Source organism: Mesoplodon densirostris, chromosome 16, assembly GCF_025265405.1.
Source record: "Mesoplodon densirostris isolate mMesDen1 chromosome 16, mMesDen1 primary haplotype, whole genome shotgun sequence".
NCBI lineage: Eukaryota > Metazoa > Chordata > Mammalia > Artiodactyla > Ziphiidae > Mesoplodon > Mesoplodon densirostris.
The window spans coordinates 53,278,438-53,295,794 of NC_082676.1; the positions used below are offsets into that span (position 1 = coordinate 53,278,438).

At 40.0% G+C, this 17,357-nt stretch overlaps 1 protein-coding gene across 1 annotated transcript; it reads left to right on the forward strand.

Moving 5' to 3' along the window:
* Positions 1-7,787: 7,787 nt before the first annotated feature.
* Positions 7,788-8,253, forward strand: LOC132476964 (ubiquitin-conjugating enzyme E2 W-like). Its single transcript, XM_060079220.1, is given in 2 exon segments — positions 7,788-8,035; positions 8,037-8,253. Coding segments are annotated over 2 exon segments (324 nt in total). The 3' UTR covers positions 8,113-8,253.
* The last annotated feature ends 9,104 nt before the right edge of the window (positions 8,254-17,357 follow it).

A 17,357-nucleotide genomic window follows, 5' to 3' on the forward strand; every position in this document is an offset into this window, starting at 1 on the left:
CATCACTGGGGACTCCATACATAGTGATAACAAAGATGGGTGAGCTTTTCCCTTTAATGGACATACACACTCAGTGTGAACATTCATACCGCTGCTGCAAGAATGTTCAGAATGCTGACTTAGACCTGCAAGGACAGCAAAGTTTCCCAAGGTAAAGTCATTGGGAAAAAGTGGAAAATCAGAAGACTAGGAATATGAGTGATGGGATTTGGGGGGTGCTAGTGAGTGGGAAGAAAAGGGTCCCAGGTTTGAATAGAAGAGTTAGTGAAGGACAACTTGGGACATTCTTTCCAAGTGGCAGTGGAGGGGGTGAGTGGTGTGAAGGAAAGTGGCATGCTTAGAAAATGATACTGCAGTTGGTTTGATGTCTGGATGGAGAAAGTAGTATCTAAACTTGGACTTATAACATCTTAGATGTGGAAGAAATCTCAGAAATGAGTGGAAGAAATCTCAGAAATGAATGGAAGAACTGATGTTCCTCAATCCTTGTAGTTTTGGCTATTCACCATCCTTTTCACCATCTGGTGACAGCATTTCTATATTCCTCAGGGGCCCACTCCTCCCAAGGTGCATACATATCCCATTTTCTATATATGTCCTTTCATCTTTTACCAGTGTGATGTCTGTCATAGCCATAGCAAGTCTAGAAGGGAATTGTGACCTTCCTCTGCTGAAAATACCTAAAAGCCACAAAGATACCTGAAAAAGATGCTTACCATGGATTATCGTTACCATAAGTAGATCCCTACTCTTAACAAAGTACATTTAGAGATTTATGGGTATCTGTTAGAAATCTGTTAGAAAAACCCTAGTTTTTCTAGGAGACCATAGACCCTAAGAACCTTCAAGAGGAACTTTGAGCTTTGGCATCCTCATAGTGTGTATAACAAGGCTTTAATTTGGTTTGTCTTCTCAAATCTGAAAATTAGCTTGCAATCAGAGAAGGCCTGGAAATGCTTAGAGCATAATCCAACCCCCCTGCTACACACACACACTTTGGAGGTGTGTCCCTAAATATTCACCAGTTCTTCCTGTAAGAGTAGTATATTTTTCTGATCCACTGATGTTAGATTTATCCACGTGACTTGCTCTGGCCAGTGGCATATGAGTAGATGTTATGCAAATCATGTTCAAGCAAAAGTTTTAAGATTGTGTGTTTTTATCAGGTCTCTTGGGGCTTTGACAGGGACTGTTCCTTCAGTGTGGGTCCTGAAATGAGAAGATATGTGGAACAGAGCTGTAGCAGACCTGTGACTACCAGCATATAAAGAGATGGTGAAAAAAAACCTAAGTTGTTGTAAGCCACTGAGATTTTGGGGTTGCTTGTTACACAGCATAACCTATTAAAGCTAACTGATACAGGAGGTAAGAGGGGTCATTGGCTAAAGAGCTGTTTGTTAAACATTTTAATAGAGGCCAGAGATTAGTTTCTCATGCTAAACTTAAACTTACTCCTATGGAATATTGCTTCTACTCTTTCCACTGCTTTGGGAGTTTGGTGACCTAGTGGATCTGATTTTTCAGGCTGATTATGTGTGCATGTGAAGTGTGTGTGTGTGATGAAGCTTCCCAGACTGAGCTCTTGTCAGAAGGACACTTGATCCTGCTTAAAGCCAGCATGGACTCAGCCTTTAGGAGCTGTGTTTCCCAAGGCGATTATAGGTAATCAGAGGTTCGTTATTCAGGGGCTGATTATTCCACCTCTTTTCTTCTTTTAGTATAGATCTAGATCATCTCATTTACATGAGCTCTACTCTTCAATCGTGACAGCAAGAAGCTAAGGGAGAAGCCCAAAGCCACTTCTCTGCCTGCTGACTCATCACTGTGGCAGAAGTGAGCCATCAGTACCTGCCAGGCACTGTCTTGGCACTGATTAGATACGATCTAGTTTAATCTTTATGGCCATCCATGAGATAAGTGTTACTATCTCCATTTTACAGATGACAAAATTGAGACTGAGATGTTAAACCACTTGCCCAGAATCACACAACCGGGTGGTAGAGCTGGAATATAGAATCAGGTATTTATCTGTGTTTTCATGACTTCAGTGAGTACCAAAAAAATCCAAAACTGATTTAAATGAAGGATGAAGTCAAATGATATGAAAACAGCACCTATGTACCAGGTAGCAGTTGGGCTGGAGAGCTCCTATAATAATGTGATGGAAAAACTTGAAGCTAAGAGGCAAACTCACAAATCTGAGACCACAGGGAGAGGGAACAAGATAAACCAACAATGAGCACCAGTCTTTTTTTGTTTTTTGTCCACTGTATGTAAATTGGCTCCTTGAGAAGATCTTGCAGAAAGTGGCAGGAATAGAGGGTAAGCAGACTCTGTTTCTATTTTGGGAGGTTCCTCTTTCCTTCAACATGAAAAAGCAATAGCTTCTGTTTAAACCCCTAAACAGTTTACTCTTAATACCTCATGCAATGTGAAACTGAGAAATGGGTGACGGTGTACTTTGAACAGTAATATTGTCCTCAGCTGGTGCTACTAGTGATGCGACAGAGGTATTTAATTAATTACCACTGACATATGTTTGTGCTAATTTATAAGACTGGTTAGCTTGCACATTGCATCTGAACTCTTGTCTGCTGAGAGAGCTTCCTGAATACAAAGCAATTCCTAACTTGAAGCTAAAGAAAGAATGAAAGAAATCCTAGAATACTTTAGTTTGGCAAGGCCTGATGGGTGACTTCTCGGTGGTTCTCAACCGAGGGAGATTCTGTCCTCCACAAGGGATGTATGGCAATGTCTGGAGACATCTATGGTTATCACAGTGGAGGTGGGAGTTCAGGGAGGGTTACTACTGGCATCTAGTGGGTAGAAGCCAGTGAAGCTGCTAAACATCCTACTGTGCACAGGACAGCCTGCACCACAAAGAATGATCTGGTCCCAAATGTCAGTAGTGTTAGGGTTGAGAAATCGTGACCTAGCTCAATACTCCTGCTTTAACCAACATCCAGAGAGGGAAAGGGGCTTACTTGAGGTCACACAGCAACTTGGTGGTAGAACTGGGCAGCAGAATGATCTGCAGTTGTCAGAAGCACAGACTCTGGAGTCCAAAGGTGTGGCTCCCAATCGTGGATATGACTCTCACTAACGTGGGAAACTTGGGCAAATTACTTAGCTGTGCCTCAGTTACCTTGCCCAGAAAATTGGGATAATGAAGGCGTCCACTAATAGGCTTTTGAGGGTAATCCAATGAGGTAAAGCATGTATAGACTTGGCATAGGACGTGTGCTTTATTTATTGTTAGAATTCTGTACCTTCTTATCAGCAAGATTCACTGTAAGCTAAGATGCATTATTATAATGATTATAAATATAGGACAAGAAACATCCATGCAAACCTTGTTAGCTTCTTCTCTGTCCAGTGGTGGAGAGGCCTCTGAGTTACCAAGAACCACTTACTTCTGTGGTGACTCTGGTCTCATGATCCAAGGAGGTGGCACTGGCTCTGAAGTGTGTATGCAACAGCCCGTGAACGTTTTTCTTCTTTAGTTTGATAACCTCAGCACTCCCACTCTCCTTTGTAAAGTGGTGGACAGCGTGGTGGGCTAAGTAATGCTCCTCCACACCCAAAAGATACCCAAGTCCTAATCCCTGGATCCAGTGAATGTTCCCTTACGTAGAAAGGGGAGCTTTGCAGCTCTGATAAGGGTCTTGGAGGGGGTAGGGGATGATCCTGGATTATCTGGGTGGGTCCTAAATGTAATCACTAGGGTCCTTATAGAAGGGAGGCAGGAAGGTCAAAGGAGGAACAAGATGAGCTGGTGATAGAGGCAGAGGGAGATAAGGCCACGTGATACAGGGCCACAAGCCAAGGAGTTGAGGACAGCCTCTAGAAGCTGAAAAAGGCAAGGGAGCAGACTCTTTCTTAGCGCCAACAGAAGAAACTAACTCTGCAGACACTGTGACTTTAGCCTGTAAGACTCATTTCAGACTTCTGACCTTCAGAACAGTAAGAGAATACATTTGTTTGAAGCCACTCAATGTGTGGTCACCTGTTACAGAAGCAACAGGCAACAAATACAGAGGGCTGTTATGGGGAGGGGGGCACAGATGCATAGGGGGCTGAGACCCCCTTCTGGGGAGATGCTGACCCCTTCATACCTGAGGTTCAATGTTATAGGATATCTCTGCTGACTCATGTGGTCCTGACTGAGGTCACCACAAACCATGAGAGTCAGGGTAGGAGTAAGCAGCTGGGAGACTCACCACAGAGGCAGGGAGAAGCTGGACTGGGGTTGGGGGCTGAGACCAGGCTGTCATTGGGGGGCAGGTTGGTTCTGTGAGAGTGTGAGGCCATGGCTGAGACCTTTCTAGAACCAGATGCCCTGACACTGCAGATGTAGGTTAGGAACCAAGGCCTCTGACAATACTTGGAACAGATGTTGTCCTAACAGAGGTGAGATGACTATAGATGGTGGACCTGAGAAACCCCGGCCTGGTGTGCTTGGGGTCAATGCCCAGCAAAAGCACAGGGTGGGCTTGTAATGACCACACCTGAACAGCATCACCATGAGGGCAGGAGATGCACTGAGAGAGGGAGAAAATGGAACCACACGTGGTTTCCAGCAAATTATCAGGTGAAGCTGAGGCGGACAACATCCTCTCTTGCTATAAACATAGAATTAGGCAGGATAACACATCATAAAAACATAAGGATACCCACCCAAACTTAAAAGCCAGAGAGGAAACTCACCAGGGGCCAGAAATGAAGAAAGAGATGAAAGTAAGGGCAGTGCCTGGGGGTTTGAGATCTACTTATGGGCTAGAAGGACGGGCCCGGGGTTCAAAGCAGAATAAGAGAGGTGAACTCAGGCCGATGGAAGGCTGGGAGGATGCTGCCTGATGTTTAGAGCAGTGGTGCTCCTCGGAGTAGCACTGCCTCTTGGGGGGCATGTGGGAGGATTTAGGGCATTTTTATTTTTTTTTTACATCTTTATTGGAGTATAATTGCTTTACAGTGTTGTGTTAGTTTCTGCTGTATAACAAAGTGAATCAGCTATATGCATACGTATATCCCCATATCCTCTCCCTCTTGTGTCTCTCTCCCACCCTCCCTACCCCACCCCTCTAGGTGGACACAAAGCACCGAGCTGATCTCCCTGTGCTATGCAGCTCCTCACACCGGTCAGAATGGCCATCATGAAAAAATCTACAAACAATAAATGCTGGAGAGGGTGCAGAGAAAAGGGAACCCTCTTGCACTGTTGGTGGGAATGTAAATTGATACAGCCACTATGGAGAACAGTATGGAGGTTCCTTAAAGAACTAAAAATAGAACTACCATACTACTTTGTCCCCCGCCCCACCCACCCACCCAGGGGACATGTGGCAGTGTCTGTGGAGACATCTGTGATTGCCACAGCGGTGGGGGAGGAAGAATTGCTCCTGGCATCTAGTGGGTGGAGGCCAGGGATGCTGCTAACTTCCTAGTGCACAGAACAGACCCCCAACAAGGAATTGTTTGGTGCCCTATGTCAATAGAGCTGCAGTTGAGAAAGCCTCGTGTAAAGAGCAAATGTTGTGAGATCATGCTCGAAAAGAGCTGGCCTGACTCCTGGCTCACGGAAGGTGCTCAGGAATTAGAACCTTTTTTCTAGAGTTTAACCATCTGCTGGGGTAGCTGTTTCCAGACCTGGGGACATGAGCTGGGGCCTGGGAAGGAAGGGAACAACACTACCATCATTAAATGTTATTCTTTTTACCACCACTGTTGTTGTTATGATTATTGCTAGTGACTGGTATTTGTTGAGATCCTCTGGAATCCTGTTTTCAGTGCTTTCCATGTAATGACTGACAACAACTCCACAAAGTTCCTGCAGTAGGTCTTATTATTATGTCAGTTTCACAGAGAAGGAAACTGAGTGCCTGTCTTAATCTGTTCAGGCTGCTCTAACATGGAGGAAGCTCCCTGGAGTCCCTATTATAAAGGCACTAATCCTATTCGTGGGGGCTCCACCCTCATGACCCAGTCACCTCCCAAAGACCCCACCTCCTAATGCCATCACCTTGGGAGTTAGGTTTCACCTTATGAATTTTGAGGGGGGACACAAACATTCAGTCCCTAACAGTACCTGTACGTGAGGGGCTGGTCACAGAGAGCACTCATATGTCTGCTGTTTAGATAGCTGTTCACTTTTTTCAAAGTGCTTCTCTGAGGATTTCAATGCTCAGGAAACAAGAACCTCTCCTGATCCATTGGTGCTTCTCCAAATGATCACGGGATCTTCCTATGGGGTGGGGAGAGGAATTTAATATCTGAGTTACAGCTCCCAGGGTTCAGAGAGGTTAAGTCATGTGCCTAAGGTCATACAGCTGGTAAGTGAGAGAGCTCTGCTTGTGACCACAGAGACAAATTCCACTCCAGAAGTCACAGGAACTGCTGATGTTCTGTTTGTCCTGGACCACATTCCGCAGGTAGCTAGGAGTGAGGCTAGGCTTATGCAAGGACCTGCTTGCATTCCAGCTGTAGTCTTTACTGCCTGAATCAGGCAGGTGGCTGTTAATCACCCACTACCTGTGGCACCCCTTGCGCTGTGAGAGACGCTTATATCTTAATTTTCAGCTGCTGCTTTTGTTTTTTTTTATTCCCCCTGTTGACAAACTGAGATTCTACACTACTTGTCTCAAACTTCCTTGGTTTCCCTGCGATGTTTAACATGTTATTGGGAAAAGAGAAAAAGAGTGAAACAAAGCATTTCTTCGTTCATATTTCAGTAGATGCTCATTTATTTCCAGATTTTTAATTTGTGAATTTGCCTACTCGCTACAATTTTTCATCATCCCCAAATGAAAACTTGCAGTACTTTGGTGGTTATTTGCAGCCATGCACAGAGTTGCAAAAAATTCCAGTCACTCAATGTGCACATTCCCAGCTGATGTGCACGGCTTTGATGAGACAACCAGGCTTTGTTGTTGCAGTTCTTACACTGCAAACAAGTGCTCTTTTTGAAGTCTGTTTAGCACTACTGCTATTTGCTTTTTTGTCCTTTTTATTGGTGATTTCGCTGTTTAAAATGGTCTCCAAGTATAGAGCTGAAGTGCTGTCTGGTGTTCCTAAGCGCAGTAAGGCTGGGACATGCCTTATGGAGAGAACAGCTAGATAACAGGCAGGGGTCATAGTGCTGCTGGCCCTGAGACCAACATTAATGAATCAACATTAATATTAAAAGGCTTTTAAACAGAAACACACTTAAAACAAAGTTCTGTATTGATTATCTGATAAAAATGCTGTGACCAGAGGTTTACAGGAACCTAACCTGTATTTCCCCTAAGAACAATGGTTCAGTGTTCACTAAATCGGTGTTCTCAAAACTTTATGGTACATGACTCTTGTGAATAATGCACCTTTTTTGGTCTCAGTTTATGTTCCCAGCAGTCTGTAAGGTAGGTACCATTCCACTCGACAGTTGAAGACACTGCATCTCCGAGAGGCTTAGCAGGTTGCCTGTGGTCACACAAAACTAGAAATCAAACCCAGTTCTGCCAGAATGAATCATCCACGCACTTTCTATAAAATTTTGCTTATTTTATTTTATTTTTTTTGCTGTACGCGGGCCTCTCACTGCTGTGGCCTCTCCCGTTGCGGAGCACAGGCTCCGGACACACAGGCTCCGCGGCCATGGCTCGCGGGCCCAGCCGCTCCGCGGCATGTGGGATCTTCCGGGATCGGGGCACGAACCCGTGTCCCCTGCATCGGCAGGCGGACTCTCAACCACTGCGCCACCATGGAAGCCCAATTTTGCTTATTTTAGAATTTTCTGGTTGAATCGAATCATGCTGAACATTCAAAAGCACTTCATTGATGGTGTCAATGCAGAACGACTACAAAAAGAACCGTTGGCTTTGCAAAATGACCCACCTCCCGGAATGACTTTAAATGAAAAGAGTGTTCAAAATTCATTTACACAGCGGATTGTAGATATGGAAGGTGCACCAGGTACCTTATATGAAGGGGAAATTTTTCAACTTCTATTTAAGTTTAGTAGTCGATATCCTTTTGACTCTCCTCAGAGATGACCACCAGAATTCTTTTTATGTTCGAACATGTAACAAGAATCCAAAGAAAAGAAAATGGTGGCATCATGATGATACTTGTTGATGCCACTGTTATCATCCTCCTAGCAGAAGATAGTCCTACTGAGAAAATGAGCACTTTGATCATTCAGTCTTTGAACTTTAACCTTTGACTGGAAATGACCTATAGACAAAGAAGACTACTTCCTTTTACTGCATTTTTACTTGTGTGCATTCTGGGCACATATTGATCGCTGCTTCAGTCCAGGCAACTGACATGCTTTTATTAGTCATACAGTATTGATGCAGGTGTCAGGAAATGTCAAATATAATTCCATTTTTAATTTTTATTTTTTTAAGCTTTTGGAAAAGCTCCAGGTCCTCATGTACGGTGCAGTAACAATGACTTCCTTGGCGGTTTGGGGACGTTCATTGCCGGCAACGGATGTTGTAACAGGAAAAATTTTCATCAACTCCTGCCACCCAATGATTAATGCATGATAGAGCCTATGAAATGAACTTATCCATTAGAGTGGGATTATAAATAAAGTGAGGGATCCAACATTACTTTGAAAGTCACCCCAACTGCTTATATTTGGATTCTATGCACTGTGAACCTAAGGTTAACAGCATGAATTAACATGCGTTTTTAAAGGACTGTAATGAAAAATCATTGCGTATTTATTGAATTGTTTATATCTGCTGTCAAATTGTTTTGACACGGACGGTTTTCAAGTAACATTGGCAGAGAGGTAGAATATGTTATCCCTCTGGTGAAAATGAATTCATCTGTTGTATATAGTTCCTCAATCTCTGAAGTAAAGGTAATATAGGGTATTGTAAAGTAAATATAGTATTTATAGTAAAGTAAAGGTAATATAGATATGAATGGTTTAATAAAGGCTTTATTTTGTAAGAAAAATGACAGTGATGATTAAACTGCTGCAGTCCATAATTTGGGCTTGTTATTTGTACATTGACGATTTTTTTTCCAAGTAGATTACACTCTGTTACTTCCATTCCACTCTGTTACTAGCCATCAGCATTAAGCCCTGCTGCCCAAACACCATTTCATTTATTTATGTTTGGAAAATCCATAAACATTTTTGTCTGCAAGTTTGTTTCTTTTGTTATGTTTTAAGTCAAGTTTGAACATTACAATACTTTAATTGAAAAACTTTTGTCAAGTTTTTCCTTGTAAATTTTCTTTATTTGTAAGCATCATCTTGTCCTTCAATCCTGTACCCTAAAATAAGGAATACATTTTGACAGAGGCTTAATGTTTTTTTTTTTTTTTCGGTACGCGGGCCTCTCACTTTTGTGGCCTCTCCTGTTGCGGAGCACAGGCTCCGGACGCGCAGGCTCAGTGGCCATGGCTCACGGGCCTAGCCGCTCCGCGGCATGTGGGATCTTCCCAGACCGGGGCATGAACCCGTGTCCCCTGCATCGGCAGGCGGACTCTCAATCACTGCGCCACCAGGGAAGCCCGAGGCTTAATGTTTTAACAAAAGAGTGTGGACATTTTTATTTTAAAATTTAGGTAAAAGTACACTATAGAATATGGCATGTTTGCTTATTTGTCTCACACAACCATACAGTTTTGTTCTGGAGGGATTTGTTTTGCTTTGCTTTGCTTTGTTGGTATTTAAGACTTTGCTTACAGCTAGATAATATTTTTCTATAGAAAAAAAAATTTCTGAAGGCTCCAGCTCTCAGTACCATGTAAGTAAGTTAATGATACTGTAATTAGGTTCTCTTTTTTAAAAAGCAATTAATGTACTTTATAAATTATCTTTTCACATATGCAAAATCTGTTTCTACTACAATGTTACTTTTACTAATGCCTATTGTTGCACTCTTTTTGACATATCCTGCAGTGAATATATGAATCAATTTGGGCTTAAAAATGAAAGCCAGTTGACTAAAAGGTTTGAAATATGTACCCCAACAAAACCTTCCAATCAATAATTGGCAAAGAATATTTTACAAATTGTTTTTAATCTCTGTATAGATGACATTTTGTAGCTTTGTATATGTTAATTAAAAGTGTATAATTTTATACTCTAAAAGTATAATTGTTGAACTCAGGGGTGGGTAGACTTCTAAAATATATTTATTATTCTCAATATTTCTGCTGTAGAAATAACTTGAAAAAAATTTTAAACTATGGCCAGCCACCAAATTGTGGACACTGTTTATACTGTTAGTTAGCAACTACCACTGTTTAAACTTAGAAACATTTTTGTTCTTGACTAGATATACATAAGTTCTCACAGTAGTAATCTCTACCAGTATTATTAGTTGGCTGATTCAACCAAGACAAAAAAATGTTTTTTGGAATTTCTTCAGTCCTAAGCACATATATATGCTTAGATTCTACACTATTGGTCTCAAACTTCCTTGGTTTTAACTGCTTTTAAATATGAAAATTGCAGCTGTAAATTATGTATTTTTCATATTTTACATAACTGCTCTAAACTACTGATTCACTTGATCATTCTCTGGGGTGGGGTAGGCGGTCTCTCTCCGGACTGCTGGTCCTCTTACTAAAACCCTTTTATAAAGAAATGACCTGTGACATTTATTCACCAAAGGAATTAATATACCAGGTCAAAGGTTAACAATGCTACTGTATAGATTAATAGGTCATACATAGCCTCAATTGAGTTTTTAATACAAATAATAGTATTTTAACATACCTCTCTCTCTACATAGAGATACCATACAATAAATTAAAATGACACAGAGGAAAGTAAAGGAAAACCAAATAATTTGGGTACATTTTATGGTTTAAGGAGAAGAAGATAGGATGAAATATCCTAAAATATAGAAGCACCAACCATTCAAAATTTGCAATCTGATAACACCTTATGCATTACTTCCTTGAATTTAGGAGTCATTGAAAACTCCAGTACACTTAGATTTAATTAAGTTAATTTTAAATGTAAGTTACATAATTGAAAGACATAGATGTTTACCTGAGTCATTGCTTAAGAGAGGGCAATTAACAGTTTTGTTATAATAAAAAGAATATTTCTCTGTACTGCACTGTTGAATGACAACCAGAATAAGAAAGTGTACATGGGAACATGCTACTTCCCTCTTCCCTGCACTCCCTCTGTGAAGCATTATCTGTTGCATAGGTCTACAGAATTATACCTTCAGATTTAGGACAATATGTACTCTCTTCTTTTTTATTTATTTATTTTAAGGTCATTCTTCTGGTTTGCCAAATTCTGTTAAGGCAGTGATACATTCAGTTCCTTATTTTGCATGAACTTGGTGTCCTTTCAAAAAAAAATATTATGTCAAGTAGGTAATTAAAACCATAGATTTTAAAGAGAGAAACGGTTTTCAGTTTTTTAAGATAAATTTTTAAAAATAAATTTTACGGCTGTTGTCTTAAGGAATTTAATATTCATCTCTAAAGGACTTACTTGTAATGTACAAATTCCTCTTTTTTAGCTAGCAGGGAAATAAGGCTTTTTTTAAATCCTTGGAAGAAAATGAGAAAAATAGCTTTTATATAGAGTTCATCTAGAGAAAGATCGTAATACTTATTGTTTTTTTGTTGTTTGTTTGTTTTTGTTTTTGCAGTACGCGGGCCTCTCACTGTTGTGGCCTCTCCCATTGCGGAGCACAGGCTCCGGACGCGCAGGCTCAGCGGCCATGGCTCACGCGCCCAGCTGCTCCACGGCATGTGGGATCTTCCCGGACCAGGGCACAAACCCATGTCCCCTGCATTGGCAGGCGGACTCTCAACCACTGCGCCACCAGGGAAGCCCTTATTGTTTTGACTAGGTATATAAATATTTGGTATAAAGTAACTAGAATAGTTTACTACTTTTTCCCTTCTGAAATTTTAACTATATGCAAAAATACATATCATTAGATTCCTGTGGTGGATAATAATTTCTTCAGATCCTAGAATAGGTACCTAGTGACTGCTTAATTGTTCCCAGATTGCATCAAAGATGAATTGAAATGAATAATGATTTGAAAATGGTATGTAACCACATATTACTTGTTTCTGGTAATCAAGTCTTATTTTTTATAAAGAGCTGAGGCTTGACCATATGATTCTTTTCTGAGGATTCACTGTTATCAAAATCAGCTACTGCACTATTCTGTTATGCTAATGCCTTTGCATCATTAAGATCTGTGAAGAAGTTATCTTTTAATCTGCACCTCCTGGCCCTAATCCTCTTTGCAGTCTTTATTTTTATTCCTCCTTTATTTTTCTTCCTTCCTGTCTACTCACAGATACCAATGGATTAGTCTTCAGTGTCCCTCTGGTCTCTGTTTTTCTTCCCTTTCCTCCCTTCTTTCCTTCCTTCCCTTTCCTCTCCCTTTCCCTTTCTTGAGGTTAGGAAATCCAGAGAAGGAGGATTATTAAAATTATATCAGAAAAATATTTTAATAAAAAGACTCCATCCTACAAATAAAATAATTTCTGATACCTAATTTTAGTCCATCACTAGATGGCTAAACTTGTTGAATAACTGACTACTTGATAAATAAGCTGTTGTTAGCTATAATTTAGTTCTTAACTACTGGTATTGAGGGAATTTTGTTTACTTTTTGTATGTGACTCCTCTCTCAAAGCCTAATTATTGCCCAAATGAATTAAATTACTTATTTTGGTGAAAGTGTTTTTCCATTTAAGTTTCTAAACCATTTTGTGATTTGGAACTATTTTCTAAAAATAATAATTTATGGGAGACTTTTACTTTCTCAGCATAAATTAAAGACAGACTTATATACACCATTATCATTAGAGGCCCGTGGAATCTAAGCATGTACTTCAAAACTTAGATCTCTGTCCTTCAAGTTGAAGTTCTGGTTCTGACTACGGTCCTGATAATTGAGGTGTTTATTGTGACTTTAATTCTCAAATGTTAGCATTGGGACTTATAGTTGGGGATGTATCTCCAAAATTATTACATGAATATCTTTCTTACGAAAAATTTTTTGTTAATAAAACAGTGTGATATCTGACGCCATTTTGAATATGTGGAAGGAATGTTTGAATAGAAGCCAGTACGTCTTCACATACCTAAAGAACTCGAGTTTTGCAAGTTGAGCGCAGTTGATTGTGAAAGGAGAAACAGTTCTTGTTCTATTTCTTGGCACATACACCATCAGGGTTTTGAGAAGAGTTTGCTCCTACAATAATTCTCAGAGCTGTTTTCTCAAAGGCAAAAGCATGGTTTCAAAACTCACCGGGCTTTGGTTTGTTAGGTGTGATTTCACTTGTCAGATTTCCTGGCACATCAAATTATTGAATAATCTTGCTTCTCTAATTAAAAACCTGAAACAGGACAAATAAAGAATTTGGTAGATTGTGTCAGATACCCTGGAAATGCAAGTCTCTTCATAGTTAATCACAGATTGTTTACATAATGCAAATTGATTGCCAAGCTCAAGGAACATAGTTATTTGAATAGATTATTATCTAGTAGCCAAAAATCAGGTGCATGTTCGAGTCATAATGGATATGTTATTTTTAGTTGGTACCATTTTTCTCTCAATATTCAGACATACAGATTGTGCATTTTATTAATAGGAATGGAAGCTCATGCTTGAAGATTTGTATAGGGCAGATGTATGTATTTTATAAAATCAAGTTGTAAAATATGTAAAGCTACTGCTTTTTAAATAAAATATAAATATTGACAGATAAATCTATATATTATTTATTTTAAATACATGTATCAAACTTTTGTTAGTTGAATATAAACTACATTGTGTGCTTTATGGAATTCAGTAACTTTTAATAATAAAGCAGTTGTCAATAAAAAAAAGCACCTCATTTTTAAATTGGGGTACAGGCTGACCTCGGAGATACTGTGGATTCAGTTCCAGACAAATGCAATAAAGTGAGTTATGCAATCAACTGAGTTACATGAATTTTTCGGTTTCCCGGCGCGTATAAAATTTATGTTCCCACTGTACTGTAGTCTATTAAATGTGCAAAAGCATTATGTCTAAAAAAAAGTGTTCATGTCTCAATTAAAATATACTTTATTGCTAAAAAGTGCTAACCATCACCTGAGCCTTCAGTGAATCATGATAGCATCAAAGATCACGGATCACAGGTCATCATAACAAACATAATAATAATGAAAAAGCTTGAACTTTTGCGAGAATTACCAAAATGTGACACACAGACACGAAGTGAGCAAATGCTGCTAGGAAAATGGTGCTGATAGACTTGCTTGATGTAGGAATGACACAAACCTTCAATTTATTAAAAAAAAGTCTGGGAAGTGTGATAAAATGAAGCACAATGAAATGAGGGACGCCTGTAGCTTTTTCTTGTTTCCATCTCTTCCCACTGCAGAAGGAGGTAGTTTATAGGGTGATGAGCTCGGGCAAAACAAAACACCCCAAGACAAGACAAAGTTCCTAGTGCCTCGGGAGAAGCAAAGTAAAAGTTTAAATATATCTTTTTAATCTAGAAGAGAGGGTGAATCTTAAATCAGTAAAACCACTGCATTTTTGCCTTTCTATTGATTTCTTTTTTTTTTAAATAGATCTTTGTTGGAGTATAATTGCTTCACAATACTGTGTTAGTTTCCTATTGATTTCTTTGTTTCAGTTAGCAAGACTTTTTTTTTTAGGTTAGTTAGGCTCTTTTATGAGTTTTTATGTTGAGATTTTTATGCTTTCATTTGTTTTGCTTTGAGCACCTAATGATTTCTTTTACTGTCTTTTATGTCTGATCTGCCCCGAACAGTCATAAGAATGGCCCATAAACTACTTCCTCCAGCAATCCATGCATTGCTGTGTGAAACTTTATAAAGGAGAGGGTCATGTGACTCACAAGTCATCTGAGGACACCCTGCCCCATTTCCTTACAATTGACACAAGCCCCCTATCCCACACTCAGCTGGAAAATTTAATCTCTGCTCCAAGATTTCTGCAGATTCCAGGGTCGTATATTCTTAAGGTTACCTCTAGTTCTAACTTCCTGTTAATCTCACCGCAGTCTCATTCTGAGGACTATGCAGATATGGACACCATAAACTTTTCCTTAATTTTCTGCGTCCAAAATTCACAAAAGACATTTATTTGGTGTGTGTCTTAAAAGAAAGTTTAAGGTGATGGATGACTTCTACCCAGCACACAACTTGAAAACTGATTTTTAGGCACACGAGATCTAAAAAATCCTTCAACTATTCCTGTTTCTTTTTTTTTTTTTTTAATTGACCATTTCTGGCTTCTTTGCTGGATTTATTCTGTGACTTTTCCCTTTTCCTCTGTCTCTCACTTTTGCCAACCCAAAATGTCTGGAGTACAAAGCTGGTCATCTATCTCTCTCTGTTTTTTTACTATCCTTCTACACTTAAAGCTTATTATCAAGATGTCTTTCTAAAAAAGACAGGATCCCCTAAAGAGTATTTTCATGCCAGCTATAAAAATAACATTCTAAACTCCCTTTTTGTGGAGTGGAAGCTTCATAGAAGGGAGGATTGGATGAGTTTACCAGGGATTTAAAGAATCAAGACCACGAAAGTGAGTCGGAAATACTACCATCAGAGAAAAATTGGACTTTGCATCTTTGTCTCTGTTTGACATTCTGCCCACGGCAGTTCTTATATTGATTGTTCACTTCTCTAAGAAGAATGTAGGTTCCACTCCCAGCCTCAGACGATGTCACTTTCAAAGAAAGATGGCCAAACTCACTTCAAAATGATGGGATTGAATAGAAAATGTGAGCAGGTGGGACTGGAGTGATTAGCCCATTTTTGGCGTGCGTTTTCTCACCATTTCCCAGATATGTGGGACAGATTTTAGTGGAGAAGGCCTACTCCTTCATTTCAAATAACAATATTAACTCCAATAATCACCAACACTTACTTAGGGTTTACTGTATGAGTGTTTCCCATTACTTAATGATATTATTTTACTCATTGATCTTCACCATGAACCAACAAGGCAGGCACTATTTTCATCCCCATTTTACAGATGAGGAACTGAGGCAGAGACGTCATCCAAGATGGTTACAAACCAAGGCAGTTTGGCTCCAGAACCCATGTTCTTACCCGCCATGCTGCTCAGTCTCTCTCTGATTTCACAAATAGTAATGCCAGGGGACTGCTGAGCCCAGTGGCTCAACACACAGTGATTGGAACACCAAGGTCATACGTTAAATCCTGCCAGATCCTTTAAGCATCAGCCCAAATGCGACATCCACAGAGCAGTCTTTCCCATACCAGGGTCATTTCCTCTGTCCCATTCTCACTGGTCCATGTACTGTTTAGTACATAATTGCTAAGTAATTACCTGTGCAGTTAATACTTTATCTCCTCAGCTAAAATGCAATCTCCATGCAAACAAGGATCACCTCTCTGTCACCACTGCCTTTCCAATACTCAGCAGAGTGTTTGACACATAGTGTGGTTTCAACAAATATTGGCTTCAAGGATGCATGAATAAGAATGGACACAGAAGTGCATAATTCCAACTCCTTCCAGAGCAGGGCTTCTCAGATTCCACACTAAGCAGAGAAAAGAACACTTTCTTAATGGTTGAATTTTACTAATAACCCCAGCTTATTATGAGATTACACTTTTGCAGGTTAAGTTCTTTGGGAACGAACATAGCAAGGAAGGGTTTATTTAATGATAGCAGCTATCATAGGGAAGTACATATTATATGCAGGTGCTGTGCTAAATGTTTCATACCATTATCTTACCTGGTTCTTATAACCCCGTGGTTGACAGAGGCCCAGAGGACTTAGTAACTTGACCAAGGTGACATCACTGGCAGGAAGGCCTGGGATTTGAACCCCAGCAGGTCTGGCTGATGGCAGAGCCCTTGCTCTCAGTCACCCAGTTATAAGAATCCATTAGTGCTCTTGACGTCTTATTTTTACAAACATTTCTCCATGCTCCAACACACATTTATATTCATGGAGAGTCTTCTAGAAGACATAAATGTGGATCCCTGTGCATGGAACAGTGCCTGGCACTTAAAAATGTTTGTTGAATAGGCGAATGGTTAGAAAGGCCTTTCCTACTTCATTGTATTGAATATGTTATTAAAATAAAGTTCCCACTGTTTATGAAAGGGTGTCTACTTCTTATCTATTTCTTGTCTGTTTCTAAACCAAGCAGTTTAACCAAGTCTTCTGTCAGCCGAGCTTCTGCCATCCCATGCCTTCCATGCTTTCCCTTTAATCTAAACCACTTACCAAGATATTTTCCCTAAAATGAGAGTCTCCTCGCAACTAAGGCAAATTCATAGTAAAATACCCACCCCTCATACATACATTCTTTCATTTAGTTGAGACCATCTCCTCCATTTTACCAATGGGGAAAAACG